The 20,405-nt window shown below is 54.4% G+C and overlaps 1 protein-coding gene across 3 annotated transcripts in view; it reads right to left on the bottom strand.

Moving 5' to 3' along the window:
* The window catches only part of TTC7A (tetratricopeptide repeat domain 7A), a 145,850-nt gene that overhangs the window by 24,322 nt on the left and 101,123 nt on the right, over positions 1-20,405 (bottom strand). For all 3 annotated transcript variants that reach the window (XM_066378326.1, XM_066378325.1, XM_066378327.1), the window contains exons 16-17: positions 4,593-4,709; positions 599-696 (exon numbers count right to left, since the gene is read on the bottom strand). In XM_066378326.1, the coding sequence (XP_066234423.1) occupies positions 599-696; positions 4,593-4,709 (215 nt within the window). The remainder of the gene's footprint in view (positions 1-598; positions 697-4,592; positions 4,710-20,405) is intronic.

Raw genomic sequence — 20,405 nt, forward strand, 5'->3', positions numbered from 1 at the left:
TTTTCTCCTTGGAGCCAGCGGCTCCACGCACAGTCCGCGCTCCTTGCTGCGCCTCTCCACTCAGGTGCCCGGCTTGGCACCGGGGATCAATGCCTTCACTTTACAACGAAGGGGCAACTTGGTTCGTGGCCACACGAGTGGAAAAAATGAGCAAGGCCACTAAATACGACTCCCTTGCACTCTCATTCCTGTGACTAATTCTTCTCGTGTCTTTGAGGAATGTGTGCAGCTTTATTCAGGCCCTCTGTTAAAAGTCAGCTTTGGGCTTAGAGTGGTAAATATAAGCTCAGCTCATTCCTTCCCACATGACTTGATCTACTAAGGATGTTAGAATGGCGGACCTTCACCTCAAGCTGCAGCCTAAGAGGAAATGGGTTCTCCAGGATACTCTCTCTTCACCTCTACCCAGGAGGTAGGGTCCCTTCTTGGCCTACTCCAGCCGCCCAGTTCCCACCTCAGGCCCAGTAGCCATTTCATCCCAGAGCCATGATGGGCCCTGACAGATGTCGGACGGAAGATGACATGCTCCCCATTCATGCTCAGGCTGGGGGAGCGAGCGGTGGGCCCACATGGACTGCGGCCCAGGGCACACTCCTACCTGAGTCCGCATCGTGAGCATCGGGCAGAGTCAGGTGCATGCCACTCTGCTTCTTCAGTGCGAGGCCGTCGCCGAGGCTGCCATCCTTCTCCAGGCCTCTGGAAGGCAAGAGGGCCAGGCCCCAGTGAGGCGGAGGGCTGACAGGGGGAACGAGGGGGCCTCCTGGTAGGCAGGCTCTGGGGCTGAAAGTTCAGGCGCCAGAACAGAGCCAAAGCCGCAGCCCGTAGGAAGGATGGAGACAGAGCAGCAGGAAGGGCCAGGGCTCAGGCTTGGGATGCTGGGATCTGGCTCACCCCAGAGGCTCAACTGACCTGACCTGCTGTGTGTCTATAGGACCATCAGTCTCCTCACTAGTCCCTAATATCACCACGTTCCACCACCCCTCCCTTTTTTTTTTTACAGAGACAGAGAGAGAGTCAGAGAGAGGGATAGATAGGGACAGACAGACAGGAACGAAGAGAGATGAGAAGCATCAATCATCAGTTTTTCGTTGTGGCACTTTAGTTGTTCATTGATTGCTTTCTCATATGTGCCTTGACCGCGGGCCTTCAGCAGACCGAGTAACCCCTTGCTGGAGCCAGCGACCTTGGGTCCAAGCTGGTGAGCTTTTGCTCAAACCAGATGAGCCCGTGCTCAAGCTGGCGACCTTGGGGTCTCGAACCTGGGTCCTCTGCATCCCAGTCCAATGCTCTATCCACTGCGCCACCACCTGGTCAGGCTCATCCCCTTTTTTCATGGCACAAACACACACTAATTACTAAGGTCAGTGCCCCTGACTAAATACAACCATTTTCATCTCATGGCACAAATAAATTAGTTACTAAAGAAGAAGAGGTCAGGGCCCCTTTTTATTTAGTAATTAGTTTATGAGTGCGTGAGAAACAAAGGTTGAAAATCACTGCCCAAGGCTACACTGTGGCCTTGTTAATGCTGAAGCCACCGACCACAATGTTCTTGCTGTTTCTCTCGGCCCACCCCAACCCCCTCCCCATCCTTTAAAACCCAGCCTCAGTGTCCCTCATCTGTTTAGAAAGCCTTCTGTGGCTCCCTGACCCTCCCAGTGGCCTTCCTCCCCTGCTCTCCCTCAGCAGGGACCCCCACACTCCAGAGGCGGAGGTTCAGAAACTCCCTTCCAGGCCCGAAGCTCTCCCAGGCTATGGGCATGTCTTTCTACTTTTTGTTGCCTTCACAATGTCTAGCTGAGGGCCAGGCACAGAATGGGTACTGAGGGCTGTCTTTCAAGGACAGCCTGGTTCTTGAAGGCTACCAGAAGTGTCCCCAGTTCACTGTCCCCACCTCGCAGGGAAGGAAGGCCCAGCTGTCACTCTCTGCCTCATGCACTCTACCCTGGTTGCCAGAATGGCCTCAGAGGAGCCGAGGGGGCCCCTGGCGTGGCGATAGACAAGCGCGGTGATCCCATTCCCCTCCCCTGTCCGTTCCCCAGGTGCCGGCAGCTCCCACACTGCCAGAGAGGTTCCTCTTTTCTCAGAGGGGGAGGGTGGGGAAGCCCCCAGCTCAGAAAGGCAGCCCAGCCTACAATGCCCCTGGCCCCTGGAGCTGCTGACTAGGGAAGCTCAGAGGAGGCCTGAGGTAGAAAGAGGGGGACAGAAGGCAGGCACAGCCTGGGGCCAGACGTTTCTGCCCTGTATAGGGGTGCCAAAATGATGGCCCCATAAAGAATGCCAGAGCTGGGCCACCCTGGCCACCCTAACTCAGGCTCACGTGGCCTGAACTTGGGCCCGGGGATGCACAGCCATCTTCACGGGTACTAGAGGGAACCACCCATAAAAGCCCAGTGCGTCAGGGCTGGTTCCTGTCTTCTCCCACTCTCTTCCCTCTCCCAGGAGGCACCTGAGTGTGGTGCCAGAGACACTGAGTTAAAATCACGAGGTCACCCCTTCTTAGCTGTGTGACCCTCAGCAAAGCCACCTTTCAAGGGCAGTTTTCAAGATGGAGTTGTCCCATCCTGAAATGAGCATGAAAATATTGATCTCATGAGGTTGTGAGGACCCTATGAGATAATACGGGCAGGTGCCCGGAGTGTGCTGGCTTGGAGCAGATCCCCGGGTACAGCGTCATGTCCCATCTGCCCTCCCTGCCCCTGTAGGGGCCTCTCCTAGGTCTCCAGAAACAGCCCATCTTGGGGTTCTGCCACTTGGTTCTAGGCTGATATACAGCACTGCTGCAGCCCTGGAGAATCTGACAGCCAGATGCGGAAAAGAGACGTGGAAGTTGAGCAATCAGCAAGACTCAGACGGAGAGGGCTGAGCGGAAGCATGAGGCAGGGCGACTGGAGGGGCCTCTGAGCAGGGCCCAGGGGGTCCTGTGGACAGCAGGGCTGGGAGCATAGCAGGAGGGGGGACAGGGTAGGCCAGACCCTCAGGCTGTGGATTCTGGTCTTGATCCTTAGCTGCCCCAGATTAGACTTGACAAGCTCCAGTTCCTGCTCAGTGGTTCCAGGTTGAGAAAGAATGTTTCCTATTCTTAGGAAAGCCTGGAGGGTAGAGAATTGAGTCCTCTGATCCTATTTGTCTGCAGGTAGCTGGCCTGGCTGAGCCCGACCCCACCCTGAAGTTTCCCCAGAAGGCGTGTCCAGGGGAGGAGCTTCACCAGGTTCTCGGGTCACAGATGAGTGTGACTGTTGACTTGAAAAGACTCCAAGGCAAACCCCAATGCCCCTGCAGCTCCACGGTTTTTCAGCCCAGGGAAGAGCACAGGCTGGGCCCTAGATGCCTGGAGACCTGAATGAGCAGGCATCGGTCACCTAAGAGGCGGGCCTTGCCAGCTTCAGGGACAAGGAGAGCCAGGTTGGGCACCTGCCCACGTGGCCACAGCCAGTAAGTTGCAGGGCAAAGTGCACCTCAACATAGGGCCCCCTCATACCCGAGTCTGGCTTTCACCTCACATTAGCCAGGTGGTTCCCCATTTCTTTTCTGAAAAGTCCTTCACCCCAAAGCCTCCTTCTGGCAGCTTCTACCCCTGGGTCCTGCTCTGCCCTGGAATTTTCCAGGCCCCAAGGCCTGCAAGTAGAAGGCTGACCCTACCCTGCTGAAGGATTTTACTCCATGTTATTGCCCTGGGACCTCTCTGTAAATTTCACAGTTACAGACCCGCCTCGGGGGACTGTAAAAGCCTTCTGGGCTCCCAGTCCCTGTGAACATGCAAATACATCTGTTAGAGCTGGGTTTCCCTGAGGCCCTAGGGAGGTGACACAGCCAGCAGTCCTAGAGAAAGGGGAGGAGGCGGGGTCTAGAGGACCAGGAAGAGGCAGTGCAAGGCCCTGAAACGACGCCCTTTTCTACTTTGGGCCCACAGACTGAATCCCAGCATCTCGGTGGGTTTGAATGAAGACTTTCTGTAGACTCAGCCTGGAAAAAGTACCCTGTTCCGGCCCAGGAAAAACCCGGAGCCAGGCTGGGGACTGTAGCAGCAGACAGGACGTGTCAAGACTGGGTAAGCAAGGAGATGTCGCAGGGCCCTGCTGGAATTCTGCTTCCTCCGGCTTTCAGATAGAACCAGGAAAGAAGTGTCAGGCTGCACAGGCTGGACTCAGGAGACCCAGCACACTGTTTATCAGGCAAGTGGCTCTGGCAAACTATATAAGGTCCCTGAGTCTCAGTTTCCTCACTGGAGTGAGAATAAAATCTGATACTGCTGAAGATACAAGCAGCTGAGGTGGAAGACAGAGCAGCAAGCCTAGGACCTGGCCCAGATGCTCAGTAATGAGTCCTGCTTTTTCTTCCTTCTACTCCTCTGAACTTCAGCCTCCTAAATAAGTTCTTTATGTACCTCACAGAGGACTGTCACAAGGTTAAAATTAGACCAGACATGTAAAGGACCCCAGAAGCAGTAAGTCCCACACTCTCATTCAAACATTCTCATCACGCCCCTCCCCCTACCCACCAGGCCTGTGGCCATTGTGCAGTGGGCGGTTGCCCTGGCAACCACTGCCTGTCAACTCTGGCAAACCCAAGGGACAATGACAACCACTCACCCCAGCTGGGAGAAGTTGTACAGGGTCTGCCACAGCCGCAGCATTTGTCTGCAGGTCACGAGGGCTTCCTCTGGGCCTTTCAGCACCTGCTCCAGCTTCACCTTGGTGAACAGCAGGCTGTAGGGGAGAGAGCGGCAGTCAGCCTGTCCCCGAGGAGGCTCCCTTTCCCTCAGCTTTCCTCCCCGGGTGGGACCCCGGGGGGCTCGGCCCCACCAGAGTAGTCCCCAGCCCACAGAAGGCAGAGTGTCCGTGAGCATGGTGGCCTTGGCCATATTCTGCAATGCATGGAGCACACTTCTGCACTCGTCAGGGTCCACACTGCCCAGCCACTTGTCCCCTGATCACAGCCCACTTTGCCCCACACTCTGAAGCACTGTCAAGTGTGGTTACTAGTCCTGCTTTGCTTGCATATCCTCATTGCACATGTGGCTCTCTCTCTCTTTTTTTTTTTTTTTGGTATTTTTCTGAAGTGAGAAGCAGGGAGGAAGAGAGACAGACTCCAGCATGAGCCAGACCAGGATCCACCTGGCAAGCCAGCTACGGGGTGTTGCTCCATTGCAACCAGAGCCAATCTAGCACCTGAGGCAGAGGCCATGGAGCCATCCTCAGTGCCTGGGCCAACTTTGCTCCAATGGAGCCTTGGCTGCGGGAGGGGAAGAGAGAGACAGAGAGGAAGGAGAGGGGGAGGGGTGGAGAAGCAGATGGGCGCTTCTCCTGTGTGCCCTGGCTGGGAATCAAACTCAGGACTTCCACACGCCAGGCCAATGCTCTACTGCTGAGCCAACTGGCCAGAGCTACATGGCTCTCTTTATCCCAACATGTCCCACAGGCCCACGATGGGGCCTTGTATAAGAGACAGACCCAGAAAGCAACTCTGAGGCAAGGAAAGAGGCTAAGAAAGAAATTGGTAAAAAGGTCACTAGCAGGCAGAGTTCTGCTTTCCACCTTGCTCGCATGTAATAGCTGCTCAATTAGCACCTCAACTGAATTATAAACTTTGTTTCCTGACAGTGGATATAGGAGGACACTTATGTTTGACTTTATCAAAGGATTCTTTATTGAATTTTCTAGAAGAGCCTGGTCCCCTTATATATTCTTCTTTTTTCCCCTAAGATTTTATTTATTGCTTTTGAGGGAGGGAAGGAGGGAGGGAGGGAGAGAGAGAGAGAGAAAGAGAAAGGTGGGGAGGAGGAGCGGGAAGCATCAAATCATAGTTGCTTATCACCTGTGCCTTGACCGGGCAAGCTGGAGGCCTCGAACTGGAGACCTCAGTGTTCTAGGTCGACGTCTATACACTGTGCCACCACAGATCAGGCGCCCTCATATACTCAATAGGATTAAAGCTACATGAAGTACCACTCAGTCACCAGTTACTGTGCAAAGGGAGAGAGCAAACTCAGAATCTCTTTCAAGCTGAAAACCAGAAGTCCTCTGATATAAGAATACTGTGGGATGTGGCTCTCAGAGGGGCTGGGCAGAGAGGGAAAGAGCTGGTTCCACTGGGAAGGGGGCTACAGGAGGGGTACGTGGCTACCTCCCCCTGCCCAGGACAGAGCAGAGACCTTTGGAAAACTGGCTCACCAGCACTTGGGTGGGGCCTGGACAGCCTGTGCCAGGGGTTCGACTTTCAGTTGCTGGGGAGGTCTGGGGACACGTAGGAGGTGTAAGCAGGGTGGTGAGCAGTGAGGCCCTTTTATTGCCAGTATGGCTGTTGGGCAAATCCACGTGACTGTTAGGGCCTGAACTTGAGTGCTGCTGGCTGGTTCTGCCAGCTCATCTGAGGTTGGCACACAGGCCTTCATGGGAGCCGAGTCCTGCATCTAGACAGGGGCGTCCCTGTGATCTCAGGGTGCGGCAGCAGGCCCACGGACAGGGAGGCCCGGAGTCCCTCTGGGAGCTGCCCCTCTGAACTCCCTCACTCAGGGTGCTGGCCTCCCCTGTCTTGTTCTGAGACCTGGGCCTCCAGCCTCATGAAGGACTCTGAGGGCCCCCCTCTGCTTTCTCCTCACACCTTGTTTTTCTTAAGATTGTGACTTGTTGGTAGAGAAGGAAGAGGGTGGAATCTGCCCCAGTCCTCTTTTCTGAGTAGGTGGGGTTGGGGTCTGTGCAAGTATTATTTTTCTTCCTAACTTTTCCTCAAACACGCCACATGCCTTTTGTACTGTTGGGCAGATAAAATGTATTATGCTCACTTTGTTAAAAATAGGCGCTGCCCACGTGAGGCCATCGCCCAGGTGATATTAATGTGTGTTGAGAATCCTTGTAGCCTGGGGCTTGGTTTTGGGATTAAGCCTTTCCCACCCTTTTTGATGTGGGGTGGTACAATCCAATCATGCCTCAGAGAAGTGACTTTGTATTAGAGACTTCCCTATTTTGTATATTGGATTAGAGGTTGTGAAGCTACAATATAAAATGGGGGAAGAACGAGAGTTGGGGCTCTTGGTTCCTGGGATGATTAGCATGAGAGAGCAGAGAGGAGAGCAGAAAGAGGCCATGTGGCCAGGAGAAGCAGCCAAGATGGCGGAGTGTTGAGTGAGATGCCAGTTTGTGCAGAGTTTGTATCTGGGATAAAGAAGGAGATGGGGAACTGAGGAGAATAAGGCTGGTGAGCTAGAAACCTTTGATTCTAGGAAACTCAGATAAGTCAGTGGCTTTGTGAGCACTGAATGTGAGTGGGTTTGGAGCCCACAGTGTGTTTTTACTTGCCCACCGGGTGCAAGCTAGAATTAAAGAAAATGGCCCACCAGTTTGTGGCTCCGTTGTTTCTTTACCGACTGTCCGAATCCAATGCGAACCTGCATAGGCTGGGCTGCTGTGATAGTGGTCCTGGCCGTGCCTGCTGGCTTTACATGTACCTCTGCAGAACCCCCCCCCCCCCACACACACACACACAGCCTCTCCTCTCCATTTCCATCCACCCCCATGATGGACATTAAACCTCACCGCCCTCAGGAAGCCTTCCCAGACTCTTAGGATGTCTTGCTTACCTACAAGGTCCCCAGGGCAGAAACCGTAGTCCCCACAGTGTGGCCTGCACAGGCCTGAGAAGGAATATGGTCTCACACTCTGGTGGGCAGCTGCTAGCATGGTCCTGCCACCCCTGCTCCCCTTCCGGTCCTGCCACCCCTGCTCCCCTTCCATAGGCTCTCAAAGAGGCCAGCACTCCACAAGTACTAGGAGCTCTGCCTCAGGGAATAGGAAGTGGAAGGCAATTTCTGCTTTCAAGGTAACAATTAGTGCTGCAAATGACAATCTGCCCGGCAAACTGAGTGCTGTATTTTTGGATCAGACTCAGTGCCAGGAAAAAACAGAGAAGGGGTCTTGCTGGTGTTTGATGAAAAGGAGGGTGAGATGGGTTATAGTTAGGAGTGGGGGAGGAGGGGGGAAGCCTCGGGGTGGAGGAGGAACAGCAGGAGCGAGCGCCCCTCCCTGGCAGGGCAGGAAACATCCAGGCTCAACTCCATTCCAAGGCCGCCCCTCCCCTCAGGCAGCAGAGTCCCCTGGGCGGGGCCACTTGTTCTGGGCTGGGCTGGTTCCGGGACAGCTTCTGGGTAGACCAGCCCTGCAGCATTCTCCTAATACCCAGTCTCCCTAGACCCGCCTCCTCTTCAGCCTGCTCTCTGCCGGGGCGCTTCCCCCTTCCTGCTGCCGGGAGTCCCCGAGAGCCAGGCTGGGGCCACGGCAGACCTGACCAGCCGTGTGGCTGGCACAGAAGTGAGCCGGCATTGCAGTCACTGCTACCAACACGGCTGCTACCCTCTCAGCTGCTGACATTCCTTCAGCAGGAGTGACCCAGAGTGGAATTTCTCAACCCAACCACATCCTTTCTGGGCCCGGGCAAGTATTCCAACAGTCACCCTCTGCTTAGAGCCTTCACTCCCAGGTCCTGGGAGGCTCCAGATTAGCTCCCGAGATTTCCTCGGTGTCACAGCTCAGAGCTGCCAGAGAGATCTTCCCCACAGGAAGAGTCCTGTCCTGACTGTCCATGACATCAATCCAAGTGCCCGCCCGTGCCCCCTTCCACTCCTGTCACCCTCCGCATGACCTTGGAGGCCTGTGCACTGCTCAGATGGGCATTGGCAGCTCCCTGAACTGCAGGACAGGCCCCCGCACGCGTCCATGCTCTGCTTCATGTTGTCGCCCTGCTGAGACTCAACCTTCCCCTTCCAACATCTGGCCTAGTGAGGTATTACCCTCTGTGCGTCCCCACGAGGGCTGTGCACACACCCCTCCAGAACAGACTTCACTGCGTCAGATGTGGTCGTCTGCACACTTGCTGGGAGTGCTTCTAACTCACCGCTGGTCTCTCCCCTTTTGCAACATGAATCAGCAAACAATTCCACTCCCTCCAAAGTAGCGACTCTGCTCTTCTAAGACCATCAAACCCCCAGGCCTGTGAGAGCACAGGGCTCCCTCTCCATCCTGTCAGCCAGGATGGGTGGCTCAGTTCTTCAAGCAATAGCATGGAAGGCTGACAGAGCCCTGGTAGGCCACCCTGGCTGGTGGGAGACACTTTCGGGCCCACACAATGAACTACGGCCACATCACAGCACTGGCCTTCCTGGATGGGCCATGGGGAAGCTACTAGCAGTGGGGGCTAGGAGATACAAGGGACCAGCCCAGCTACCCAGCCCCTGGCAGTGTTTTATATACTGAACGCATCTAAACTGTCATTTGAAGAAAGGATTCTAAGGATTTTAAAAAGTCCACTAATTTAATCTTGTGGCTCCAAATCCTCCACCGAGAAATCCTTGTATGACCCACCCCACCCTTCTCTGAATGTTCAGGATAGTCTGCAGTTAGTACTTAATTACATTATACACACACACACACATATGTGTGTGTATATATCTATATATATATATATATTTCTTTTTGCTATATAGGCTTACGAGTTTAATAGTGAAGATAAACTCACATCAAGTCTTTTAATATTAAGACACGGTGCAAATAGTTGTGGCCAGTCTAGCCTGCAGATGGAAAAACCACCATTTGTTTTGTCCTGTGTCTCGCAGTGGGTCCCCCACCTGGAGGACAGGGCCCTCCCTTCCTCCATGTCAGTGCGCTTCTACCTTCCTCAGTGCCTGGTCCAGAGCTGAGCACACTGCCCGCTTGGTACTGTGGAAATCTGCATTGCTACAACTATCTGGCCACGGTCTAGGCCTCACAATCCATGTTAAATCAAAGCCAGTTTCTGACACCACTTCCCACCGGGTCCAGGCCACGAAGGTGGGAGAGGAACTGGACCACTTGCTGCTTCCTAACTGCAGTGAGCTGGACGCCTGCAGCCAACAAGAAACATGCTGGCTGATTCCGTTTGGAGCTGTTCAGAGGCAAAGTTGTACAGGGCCTGGGGAGGAATAGGGAGTTCTGAGCACGGTGTGAAGACGGCTGGCTCCTTGTGACTGGGGTGGGGGGTGGGGAGTCGTTATCCCGGAGGACAGTCATCCAGGCTGAGCCAACAGAACAACTGGGGAGAGTCTGAGATAGGAAGGACCGGAATTCTGGAATCAGGCTGTCTGCTCATACCCTGACAAAAGCCATTCTGGGACAGGAATGGCCACAGTGCTGTCCTTAGACCCTGCACTGTGACCTCGCTCAGAGTGGACACTGGCCCCGGAGTGAGAAACCTGAGCCAAAGTCCCAGCTCGAAGGCTGCCCAGCTGGGCATGTTATAGGTCCCAGACCTGTGAAATAGGAGCGAGGTCTCCCGTCCCGCCTGCCCAGGGATCCCACAGATGAACTTTAAACAGCTGCATTTAGTTCTCAAGCACAGGTCCATCCAAGGCTCAGGGCAGGAACTCCTGCTTGGAAACTGCAGCCCTAGCAGACTTGGAAAACCAGTTTCCAGGCCAGGTGTCCCTGAAGGCTCTCAAAAGCCTGAGCTTCTCGGCCCGTTTGGCAAGGCAGGTGATCCTCCTTGTGGCCCCTGGGACCCGAGGGCCATCATGAGAAAGGAGGAGGACGGAGGGATGAACAGCCACAGCAACCTCGGCTATGACCCCCTCTTGCAAGCACTTTCCTGTTTATTTGTTTCTTTAAGCTGTGGAAGCCCATGTGGAATAAACACTGAGGCCTTTTAAGGCTGCAAGCCCCTGCCACGCCATAGCATCTGAGGCAGATGTGAAAGTGAGTGTTCTCTCTGGAGGAGGGGAAACAGCGAGGGTCAGTGTACACACGCCAGGCACTCTGTCCCCCCCAGGGAGGCTGCTGGGCCTCCAGGGAGGAGAGTCCTGGGTCCTTGCACTCTCCACAGCCCCATCTAATGGACACCACTTGTGTGCCCTGGTCCTAGTGGGGAGGCCCAGTTTGGCCACAGCCCACTTCCTGAGAGCTCCCGCCCTCCCTAAGAATGCCCCTAAAGCCTTGACAGCCAGCGCGGCACCTTGTACCCAGGCTCAGTGCTCCCTCAGTCACCCCATCTAACCACCGTACTCTGGTCAAGGTGGGGACCGGCCACCTCTGGAGTCCCTTTCACAGTCCAGCACAGGATAGGGTGGGGAGGGGGGTGCCCGTACTGAGCAATGACACATTTCAGCACTGCAGACTGTCTGTATGTCTGCCTGTGTCTGGGCCAGCCCCCCACTGTGGGGAAAGACAGAGACCAGGGAGGTCAGTGTCTCTGGATGTCACCACAGGTCACCAGCTTTGCAATCTTCCCTCTCACTCTGGCCGGGCTGATGCTGGAGGCTCCCAGGGGAATGTGCGGGCAGGCCTGGCACCCATCCTGTGACTCCCCACCCTTGCTGGGCCCTGCCTAGTCTGTACTCCTGGGGCAGGGGCAGGATTGGCCCGCTAATTATCTGTCAAAAGGACAGATTTGGAGCTCTTCCCATTTGGGGCAAAGACAAATCATTTCTTTCCACTGTTATGAAAAGGCTCTATCTTTGGGTGCACCTCCTAATTGGGCGAGCACAAGCCTTTCTGAAACCTTATTTTTTTTAAAAAAGAATTATTTTGTGAATTGGGGATATTATTGTGACAATGGCTCTGGCTAAGCAAGGACTGCTTTGGGGTCAGAGGTCATCTTGTCCCTTCCCCCTTTCTAGGAGCCTCCGCTCATTCTTCCATGTCCCTTGCCTGGCTGCTCACCCCGGCCCCCACTCTTGGTGGCAGGGAGTCTGGGCAGAGCAGAGCTGGCTGCAGGAAGGACCTGGCTGTGTAGGCGGCAAGTACAACAGGCCCACATCTTCACTTTCACCTCCTAAGAGCAGCTGCCTGTAAATTGCTCAGCATGCAATAACACTTGAACACAGTAACTGCTGTGCACCTGCGGGAGCCGCCCCAGCTCACTCCGGGGCAAAAGGAAGGACACTGTGCAGGAGCATGTCCTCTGGCAGCAGACGCTTCCGGCTCTGCCACTGCCTAGCCAGTGCTTTGGCCTCTCCGAGTCCCGCCTGCTGTGTGAAGCAGGGACAGCAATGGCAATGCCAGGAGGGCTGTTGGAGGCCTACGGGCAGTACAGCCTGCGAAGGCAGTGCTGGGACAAAGTCACCCCTCAAGAAGCATCAGTTGCCACCCCCAGACCGCTCACTCATGACCAGATCTTGTGCTCTGACAGGGGCCACGTGAGTCCCCAATACCTGATCTAATGTCACTCAATGGAGCTTCGCTGGATAATGAAAGATGGAAGTCGAGTCACAAGGACTCTGGGGAGCTGCGGGGTTCCCAGGACCAGACAACTCCAAGGAAGTGCAGCTCAGCGCGTCCTGTGGAATTCTCCACTCTTCTTGGTCCTGCCCATGCATCTATCCGTTCACTAGGCCCTGAGCAGCTCTGCCGACGCCCCTGGCTCCTGGCCACCATGGGAGCCCTCCCCGCTGAGAGAGGGGTGGCAGCAGGTGTGATGAATACACGAAAGGAGGCATTATCTCTTTAAAGGACAGTAACTTGTAGTTCCAGCTGACCACTACACTGTGCTGTTTTAATGAAGCACCCTATTTTTTATAGAAAACACATAACTGAGTGAAAAAGCAGGCTATTCTCTGAGTCAGGCAACCACACCTCTGGAAAGTCTAACTCCTAGGCCAGGAGGCCAAAGCCTGCACACAATATGGGGTTCTGCAGGAAGTGGGCCCTATCTTGGGCCATCCCAGGTCTGACTCAACGGTGGTGAAAAGCAGGGTCCGTGTAAGTCCCAGTTTCTCTTTTTATAGCCATGTGATCTGGGCAAGTCACATAACTTCTCAGAGCCTTAGTTTTATATCTGTAAGAAAGAATGACAGTATCTCTATGCCTCAGGGGTTCTTATATGAAAATAATGTACATAAGGCCTAGCAGGGGGCTGGCACTTCATAAAGGGTCCAATGCATGTTTGACCTGGCATTATTATTTACCTGGTTCTTGTTTGTCCAGTTGCTCACTATGCTCTCTGTGCCTCTGTTTCCTTATCTGCAAAGTGGAATCATGGTAGTTCCTATAGCTCCTAGGGTTGCTGAGGGAATTCAATGAGTAAACGCCAAGTGCTTAGAGCATTGGCTGTACTGCTGTGTCATTATTACTGAAGCTCACGGGTTCAAGAATCCCAAGGTGGCTCAGCCCCCCAGCTGGCATGGGTGCTGGTCCCTGCTCTGCCACTCATCAGTTACCGGACCTTGAGATATCCCGTTAGTTTTTTCACTTTTATTCTTCTTCCTTCCTTCCCTCCCTTTCTTTTTTTTTTGACAGAGACAGAGAAAGTCAGAAAGAGGGACAGATAGGGACAGACAGACAGGAAGGGAGAAAGATGAGAAGCATCAGTTCTTCGTTGCGGCATCTCAGTTGTTCATTGATTGTGTTCTCACATGTGCCTTGACGGGGGGGGGGGGGGCTACAGCAGAATGAGTGACCCTTTGCTCAAGCCAGCGACCCTTGGGCTTTAAGCCAGCGACCTTTGGGCTCAAGCCAGCGACCATAGGGTCACGTCTCTGATCCCACACTCAAGCCAACCACACTGCGCTCAAGCTGGCGACCTTGGGGTTTCGAATCTGGGTCCTCCATGTCCCAGTCTGATGCTCTATCCACTGCGACAACCGCCTGGTCAGGCTCATCTTTAAAGTAGGAGGGTTATAAAAGCTAAAACATATACAAATCAAACCAAAAGAACAATAAACAGGATAAGGGGCATGAGCAATTTTGAGGGTTGTAAGATGCCAACATCCCCATGTGTTCCCGTCCTTCCTTCCGATGGTCTACCCGTCTGAGGGTCTACTTGGATGCTGGGTGCCCAGCTGTGGGCTCCCTACAGAAGGATCAGGAGACAAAGGACAAGTCACTGTTTCTGTCCCTGAGGTGCTTCCAAACTCAGGGGAAGCTCAAACAGTACACCCGAGGCAATTAGGAAACAAGACAAGATGAGAACCAAGTATTCAACTGAAGAGTTCAGCACTGAGGAACGTGCAGAGGCTTCAAGGCCACGGAGAGCCCAGGGGAGCCTCTGAGAATGGGCAGGATCTGGAAGCCAAGCGAGGTGAGGAGGGCACCCTAGAGGGCTGGGCTGGCAGGGACAGAGGTCTGGAGGTACGACGGAAGGGGCCAGCCTGACCAGGCGCAGATCCCTTCCCAACAGGACAGGATGGGGGCAGGAAGAAGAGGGAGCAGCCCCTCTGAGTAGGGTCACTGCCCTCTCGCTCCCTGCCCTGACTCGGGCTGTAATCACCAGGCACGCACAGGCTGGCCTGGCCCGGCCAGGAGTACCAGGGATCACTGAAGGACACAGGTCTCCCCGACTCCTCTAGATTTCATGCCTCCAGGACAGACTCCACCAGGACAATTAACTGATTAAAATCACCCTGGGTGCTCTCTGAGGTGGTCATTTCAAGGCTCTAGCAGGAGAGGGAGAAGGCCGTAGTCAGGCCTGGCTTTATCACCTTCCAGTGGACTAACCCTCAGTGTGAAAGGGACCCTGATGGTGGCTCTTCTTAGCCCTAAAAACCCACGGTTTCTCCTTGGGTCTGGAGGACTACACCGACCCAGCTCCCCTAATGTTTTAAGACTCATGCTGATCTTCCACCTCCTCATACATTCACTTAATGTGATCTAAGTTTAAAGTTTCAAAAATCAACAGCCTGTAAGCTGTGCTCACTGAAGTGAGCATCTCCTGACTTCACAGGGCCTGCCCCGCCCCCCAGCACTGACCACGGCCAGTGCCTGCCTTGTGGGGGGCTACACAGCAAGGCCTCCTTATCTGTGCAGATTGAAGGCTGACCTGGTGGCCTCCAGGCCACCTCCAGTCACCTCCAGATGATTCACAAATTCACGGTCCTGAAGGATATGAACACAAAGCACACAGAGCCGTTTCATAACTATTCAGGGGCGGAGGAACTTCCAGAAGGAAGGCCCTCAGGTAGAACAAAGGTAGGTTCCCATTCAGGCATAAGACACCAAGAAGCAAACACCTTGGACCTGGTTTAGGATCTCTGCCTGGAGAACCAACCCTCGGGACCTGGAGACCACCTACCGCAAAGGGGAAGCCAGCCCTGCTCCACGGGCGTGAACGCCTGGCCCTCGCTTCTCAGGGCTGGACCATTCCTGCTAGAGAATGGTGCACCCCAGACCCCAGTGTCCTTCTCCCGCACAGGTTGACAGCAGGGAGAGTGAGGAGTCAGGAAGCAAAGGGCTAACACTGTTGTAAAACAATAAAGAATTCCTTTTGGAAAAATTGGCAAATACTGCTTTCCTTTCCTTCCTCTTTTCCAAACAAAAGAACACAAGTTCATCTACCCTCCTAGACTGAGTGTAAGCAGACCACTACAAGGAGGGAACGAGGACTCTATGTGGCTGCAGTGTCACACAGAGCGAGATCACAAGAGGCTGCAGGGAACAACCAGCGAGGGGAAATGCTGAATGTCAAACCAGCTGAGCGACGAGGAGCTGACCTTTAAGGAAGAGAGTACAGTGCCAGTGATTATGCCTGGCTTAACACTTCCCTTATCCACGTGGCCTGCAAGTTTAACCCAAGCTCTTGTTCTCAGGGGGCTGTAGCCGCCAAACATGTTTAATGAATGCAGTAAAGTGATAAACTATGTTTGTGCTAATACCTTTGATTCCAGTCCCCTCACTGGAAGGTTGGTATTTTAAGCGTCCTTTTGATCTACTGCAAGTCTCCTAATAAGATCCATCCAATAAACACCCTGGATTTAAGTCAGAAATGTTAACAGGAGCCCCAGGACCCTGATCCTCTGCTTTGCAGAATGCACTGCTAGCCACCTGAGAAAAAGGTAAGGCAGGCCAGGCAGGCAGACCAGAGAGGTGCCGCTGGGGCCAGTGTGAGCCTTAACCGGAAAAACCGAGGCCTGGCCCCAGCCAACGCCTAGTTATCAACTCAAACATTTTCCAAAACAGCCTACGTTTCCCTGCGGAGATGGCTTTGATGGTCCCATTTGTTTGTGCACAGCAAGCTCCAGCTTGTCCAGGGGGCTGCACTGTCCTGTGCTGGGGAGTGCCCCCTGGTGTTTTGACACCCCTTCCCCCAGGACCTTCCAAGTCCCCTTGGACCTGGCCTTGGCTGGGTAGAAACTCCCATGAGGGCCTATCCCGACCCACAAGGGTGGGAGGAGGCAGCCTTGGCATTGAGGAGTGGGCAGGGCAAGCCAGTTGGCTCCTCTGCCTCTAGCCCTATGGCCTGGGCTTTCAAAACCGGTCTGGCAGGCTGCCAGGCCTGGAGTGGGGGCAGTGACTGACAGGCTGGTTATTGGAAAGCTCCCATCATTAGGCCAGGAATGTTGTTTGGTTACTATGGCGACCTTCACTACAAGCAGCCTGACTAAAGCACAAGGAATCTGTTACCTAAAACCAGAGCCTCAAGGAGCCCCGGCTTCAGGAACCACACTTATCAGTGGCAGGTTCCCTTTGACCCTATATTCCAGCCCCTCCCCTCTGGGCCTCCCAACTGCCTCCCATACCCAGGACCATCAGAAAAGACTAGCAAAGGCATCTCCAAGCTTGCATGGGCCTTCTCACATTCCATGGCATGGCCTGGCTTGGAACTAGGCCCAAACAGGGTGGCTGCTGTCACCATGAGGCCCCCTGCAGGCTAGCCAGGACCAGCCTGGCCAGCACACGTGTCCAAGGCTTAGTCAGAAGCCGTCAGGATTTCAGGAACCTGCTCAGGGTGTCAGTTCCTACTGTGCCAGGTTCACACTGTCCCTGCAGCCATGGGTCTCTGCCTCATCACGTTCCTGCCTTTTTAAACCCGAGCTCCATTAACTAAAGGTCATCCCGCAGCATGGAAATTGAGATCTTTGCTTTGCTTCCTAATCCCTGAATACAGAAGGACTTTCAAAAGTTCAACTCCACGAAAGCTGGGTTTTTCTCCAGGAGTCTTAAGACTGCCTGTAGGAAGACTGGCTACGTATGCAGCTAAAAAACTTAAAAGCCTTGCTCAGAGCAAGATGGATCCCTGCCTCTGCTTCTCTGCCCTCCCTCACACAAAGGGCACCCTTCTCCATCGCCTGGCCCACGTGCACGGCCCCCCTGGGATTCCATGGTGCAGTCTTACATCGTCTGTGGGCCCACTTCCAGATCCCACCACACTGCTGTCCCTCAACATGGTTGTAAACCGACTACAAGACCTTCTCTTGCCCGAGTCTCACAATAGACCTTGGAAGCAGAGAAAGGTAGGACAGACGTCAGTCTTTTGGCAGATAAGAAAACAAAGGCACAGAAAGGAGGAGCTTGCTGCTGTAGGGGTTACAGGTAAGGGGCAGGCATGACTCACCAGGGGGATAAGCTCATGTGGAAAGGCGTCCATTGTTACCAACAACACCCTGCGCTGAGCCAGGATTCCTCCACCCCTGACACTGGCTTGCCCGCCTCTTTCTTCACTAAGGCAGGCTCTGCAGCCTGTAAAAGGCCTCAGCCAATTGGGACAGCCAGTGGGGAGGAGCTCAGTGGCAGACAGACCCAGGCCTTGGGCCTTTAAGTGCCCTTGGAGTATGCAGACCTTGTTGGGGATGCTGAGGACAGAGCGAAGGGGGTTTGAGAGTTCTCTTTTGCTGCAGTGATATTTATTGGACTGGCCCTTTAATTAACTGCCGTGGTAACAGCTGGAGCCACATAACTTGTTCCCAACGCAGGGAACAGCTGGAGAAGCAGGACACAGTTTCCACTGAAGAGCAATGACATTTTTCCACGATCCCTGACCAGTAATAGACTCAGTGACATTTCCTGCTAATCCATGGCTTTCTGTATTTGGGGGTTTTATGTGTGGGGAAAAGTACTGACTTATTTGCAAAGAGCCATGGTCATACCCTATGGTCACTCCAGAGCTATGAGGTATGTGGGTTTTCCACCCCCACTTTTTTTTAAAGATGGATTTTTTTGCCTGCCTAAGAAACAGAAATATGTTCTCTTACAGCTCTGGAGGCCAGAAGCCCCCGGCATTTTTTAGTTCAGCTGCTTTTTAGGGCTGGCTCAGAGCAAGATGGCTCTCCTCATGGTCATGGAGGTGAGGGGGGCTCGTGGTGGCTCAGAGATAGAGAACCTCTCCCCGTTTCTCTATCCTACTAAGCCCAAGGCACAGATTTTGAAAAGTGAGGGACCACAGGGAATGGGATGCTCTGGTCCCCAAAAGCTCCACAGCAGGCCTCTCGGCAGTGATGAAGGCACAGAAGAGCCCCGAGGAGGCCTCCGGGAATAGGATACTTCCTTAGTTGCGCTCAGACCTCAAAGGGGTCCCCTGTGGCTGACCACATGGCCCCCAGCCCTGCGGCCCCTGTAGTGGCTCTGTGGTATCTGGATTGGGGAGGTCTGTTCCCACAGCGGAGGCTGCCCCTTTAAGAAGGCTCCTGCCTGCAGAAGCAGGGACACAGATGACACAGACGGGCACAGTTATCCTATAAACTGACCAGCTGCACAATCTGCATCGAAGCTCTCTACCTATCTGGGGTTTAGGGTCCCTCTGAGGGTCTGCTGAAAGCCATCTCTCTAGATGCATGCACAGCGCAGACCTCAGAGTCAGGTCCAGGCGTTCTTTGAGGCCCAGTTCACCCATGGGCCTCCCAGGGGAGTCACCCACCTCACAGCAAGGACCACCTCCCCTGCCTCCCCACAAAGACGCTTTCAGTGAGTGAAGCATCCTGGGAAAGAACTGGGCACCTGGCTGAGGCTGGAGGAAAGGGCGGGTGGAGAGCGCACCCCCTGCCAGTAAGGAAGGGAGGACTGGGGAGAACAGCTCCCCCACCCAGGGCGGGGAGGACGGAGAAAGCTGAGAGGAGGCGGGAAGCACCTCCCCTGGGTGGCTGCAGGAGCTGAGGGACAGCCAGAGGGCTCCCTACATCCTGGACACACCCCCTCCTGCTGGGCCTGGAATAGCAAATGGGCTTCAAGCAGATTTTCAAAAAGTGGCATCAGCCTCCCCACATCAGGCCAGCAGCAAGCAGCCTGCCTAGAAGTTAGGAAGAGAGTGTGCAGTGAGGTGCCAGGTGCCGGGCCCGGGGGGCCTAGGAGGGGCCAAGCAGGCAGCATCTGAGTCCCCTTCCCTTGTTTCCAACAGGAGAGCTCTGCTCCTGTCTGTTCATAGCCTTGACTTAAATGTAATGTTTCATTTGGAAGAAAAGACTTGCTGATAAAAACGATGTCTAAGGTCTGATCTGGCCTCTTGTTTCTTTGTGACCCATTCTAACCCAGGGGCTGGGCGAGAAGCCCACTCCCCACTCTAGGATTCTAAGCCTTTCTTCTTGACAGCTTGTTCCCACTGAAGCCTAACAATAGAATAAAAACACACAGGCACTCACACATATGTGCGTATGCACAACTGGCCCGTTGCAGACCATGGGTCAGGCCCTGCTAGACAGGAGTGAGGATGGAATTTGGAGAAAAGCAAGATAACTGGTATAGGAAGAAGAGGACCTTGTCCAGCTGGCCATGCATCTCCTCTGCTTACCCTCCCGGCTGTGGGTAACTGGGAACCCCCTGGGCCAGGATGGGGGGAAGAGGAGCCAGGGTGCTTCAGGTGGGGGGCTGGTGTGAACCCGGGTAAGCAGGCTGGCCTGTAGGATGAACGCCCACCTGAGGCTGTACTCACCGGGGCTCCCTCATCACTGGGGCATACTGGGAAGTTCATGGTTAGGATGCTCTGCCACTGCCAGAGCACCTTTCTTGAGCCTTGGCAAGGAGAAAGCCATCCCCAGAAAAGTCCACAGGCCAAGCCCCTGGTGGCGTCCTCTCAAGGAAGCCAAAGGCACACAGAAAGCCTGAGCCTCGCCAAGGGTCAGCCCTGTCTCTGAGGGGCTAGGAATGAACGGGGGTGGACACTGGGCTTCCCTGCCGGGGCAGAGACAACTGCCGCTTCCCTCAGTCACCTCTCACAGCTGTGGCACCACAAGCTGCCCCTCGTGCTTTGAGAACCTGTTTTTATTGCCAGCGCACCACCTCTCAGGACTGGCTGGCTCCAAATGGCACTCTTTGGGACCCTGAGGTGGGATTCAGTAGGAGTGGGGTGTGCTGAGGGACTCCCAGCCTAGAATCACAGGGTTCAGAGAAACAAGGTCTGTTATACCCGGCATCACCTGCCCGAGAAGAGGAGGGCAGAAATAAGCTGACCACCCCCTTGGTCCCTCTTGCAAAGCAATGAACCCTTCTGCCTCGGCTGGCCCAGCATGACTCTTGTTCCCACTGATCCAGGTCCTCTGCACAGGTTGGAACAGGAGGGTCTAGTCTTGCTCAAACTACTACCGCCTGGGCCAGCTGCAGTGTGAACCCTGCTCCAGAAATGGGCACTTGGGTGATGCTGTAAATGGTGCTGGTGGCGGAGGTGGCAGTGTTAATGTGTGTAGGATCTGAGGATGAAGGGAGAGGCTAGGACCACCCTGGGGGGTAGATAACTCCTTCCCC

The sequence above is a fragment of the Saccopteryx leptura genome, chromosome 3, assembly GCF_036850995.1.
Source record: "Saccopteryx leptura isolate mSacLep1 chromosome 3, mSacLep1_pri_phased_curated, whole genome shotgun sequence".
In the NCBI taxonomy this organism is placed as follows: Eukaryota; Metazoa; Chordata; class Mammalia; order Chiroptera; family Emballonuridae; genus Saccopteryx; species Saccopteryx leptura.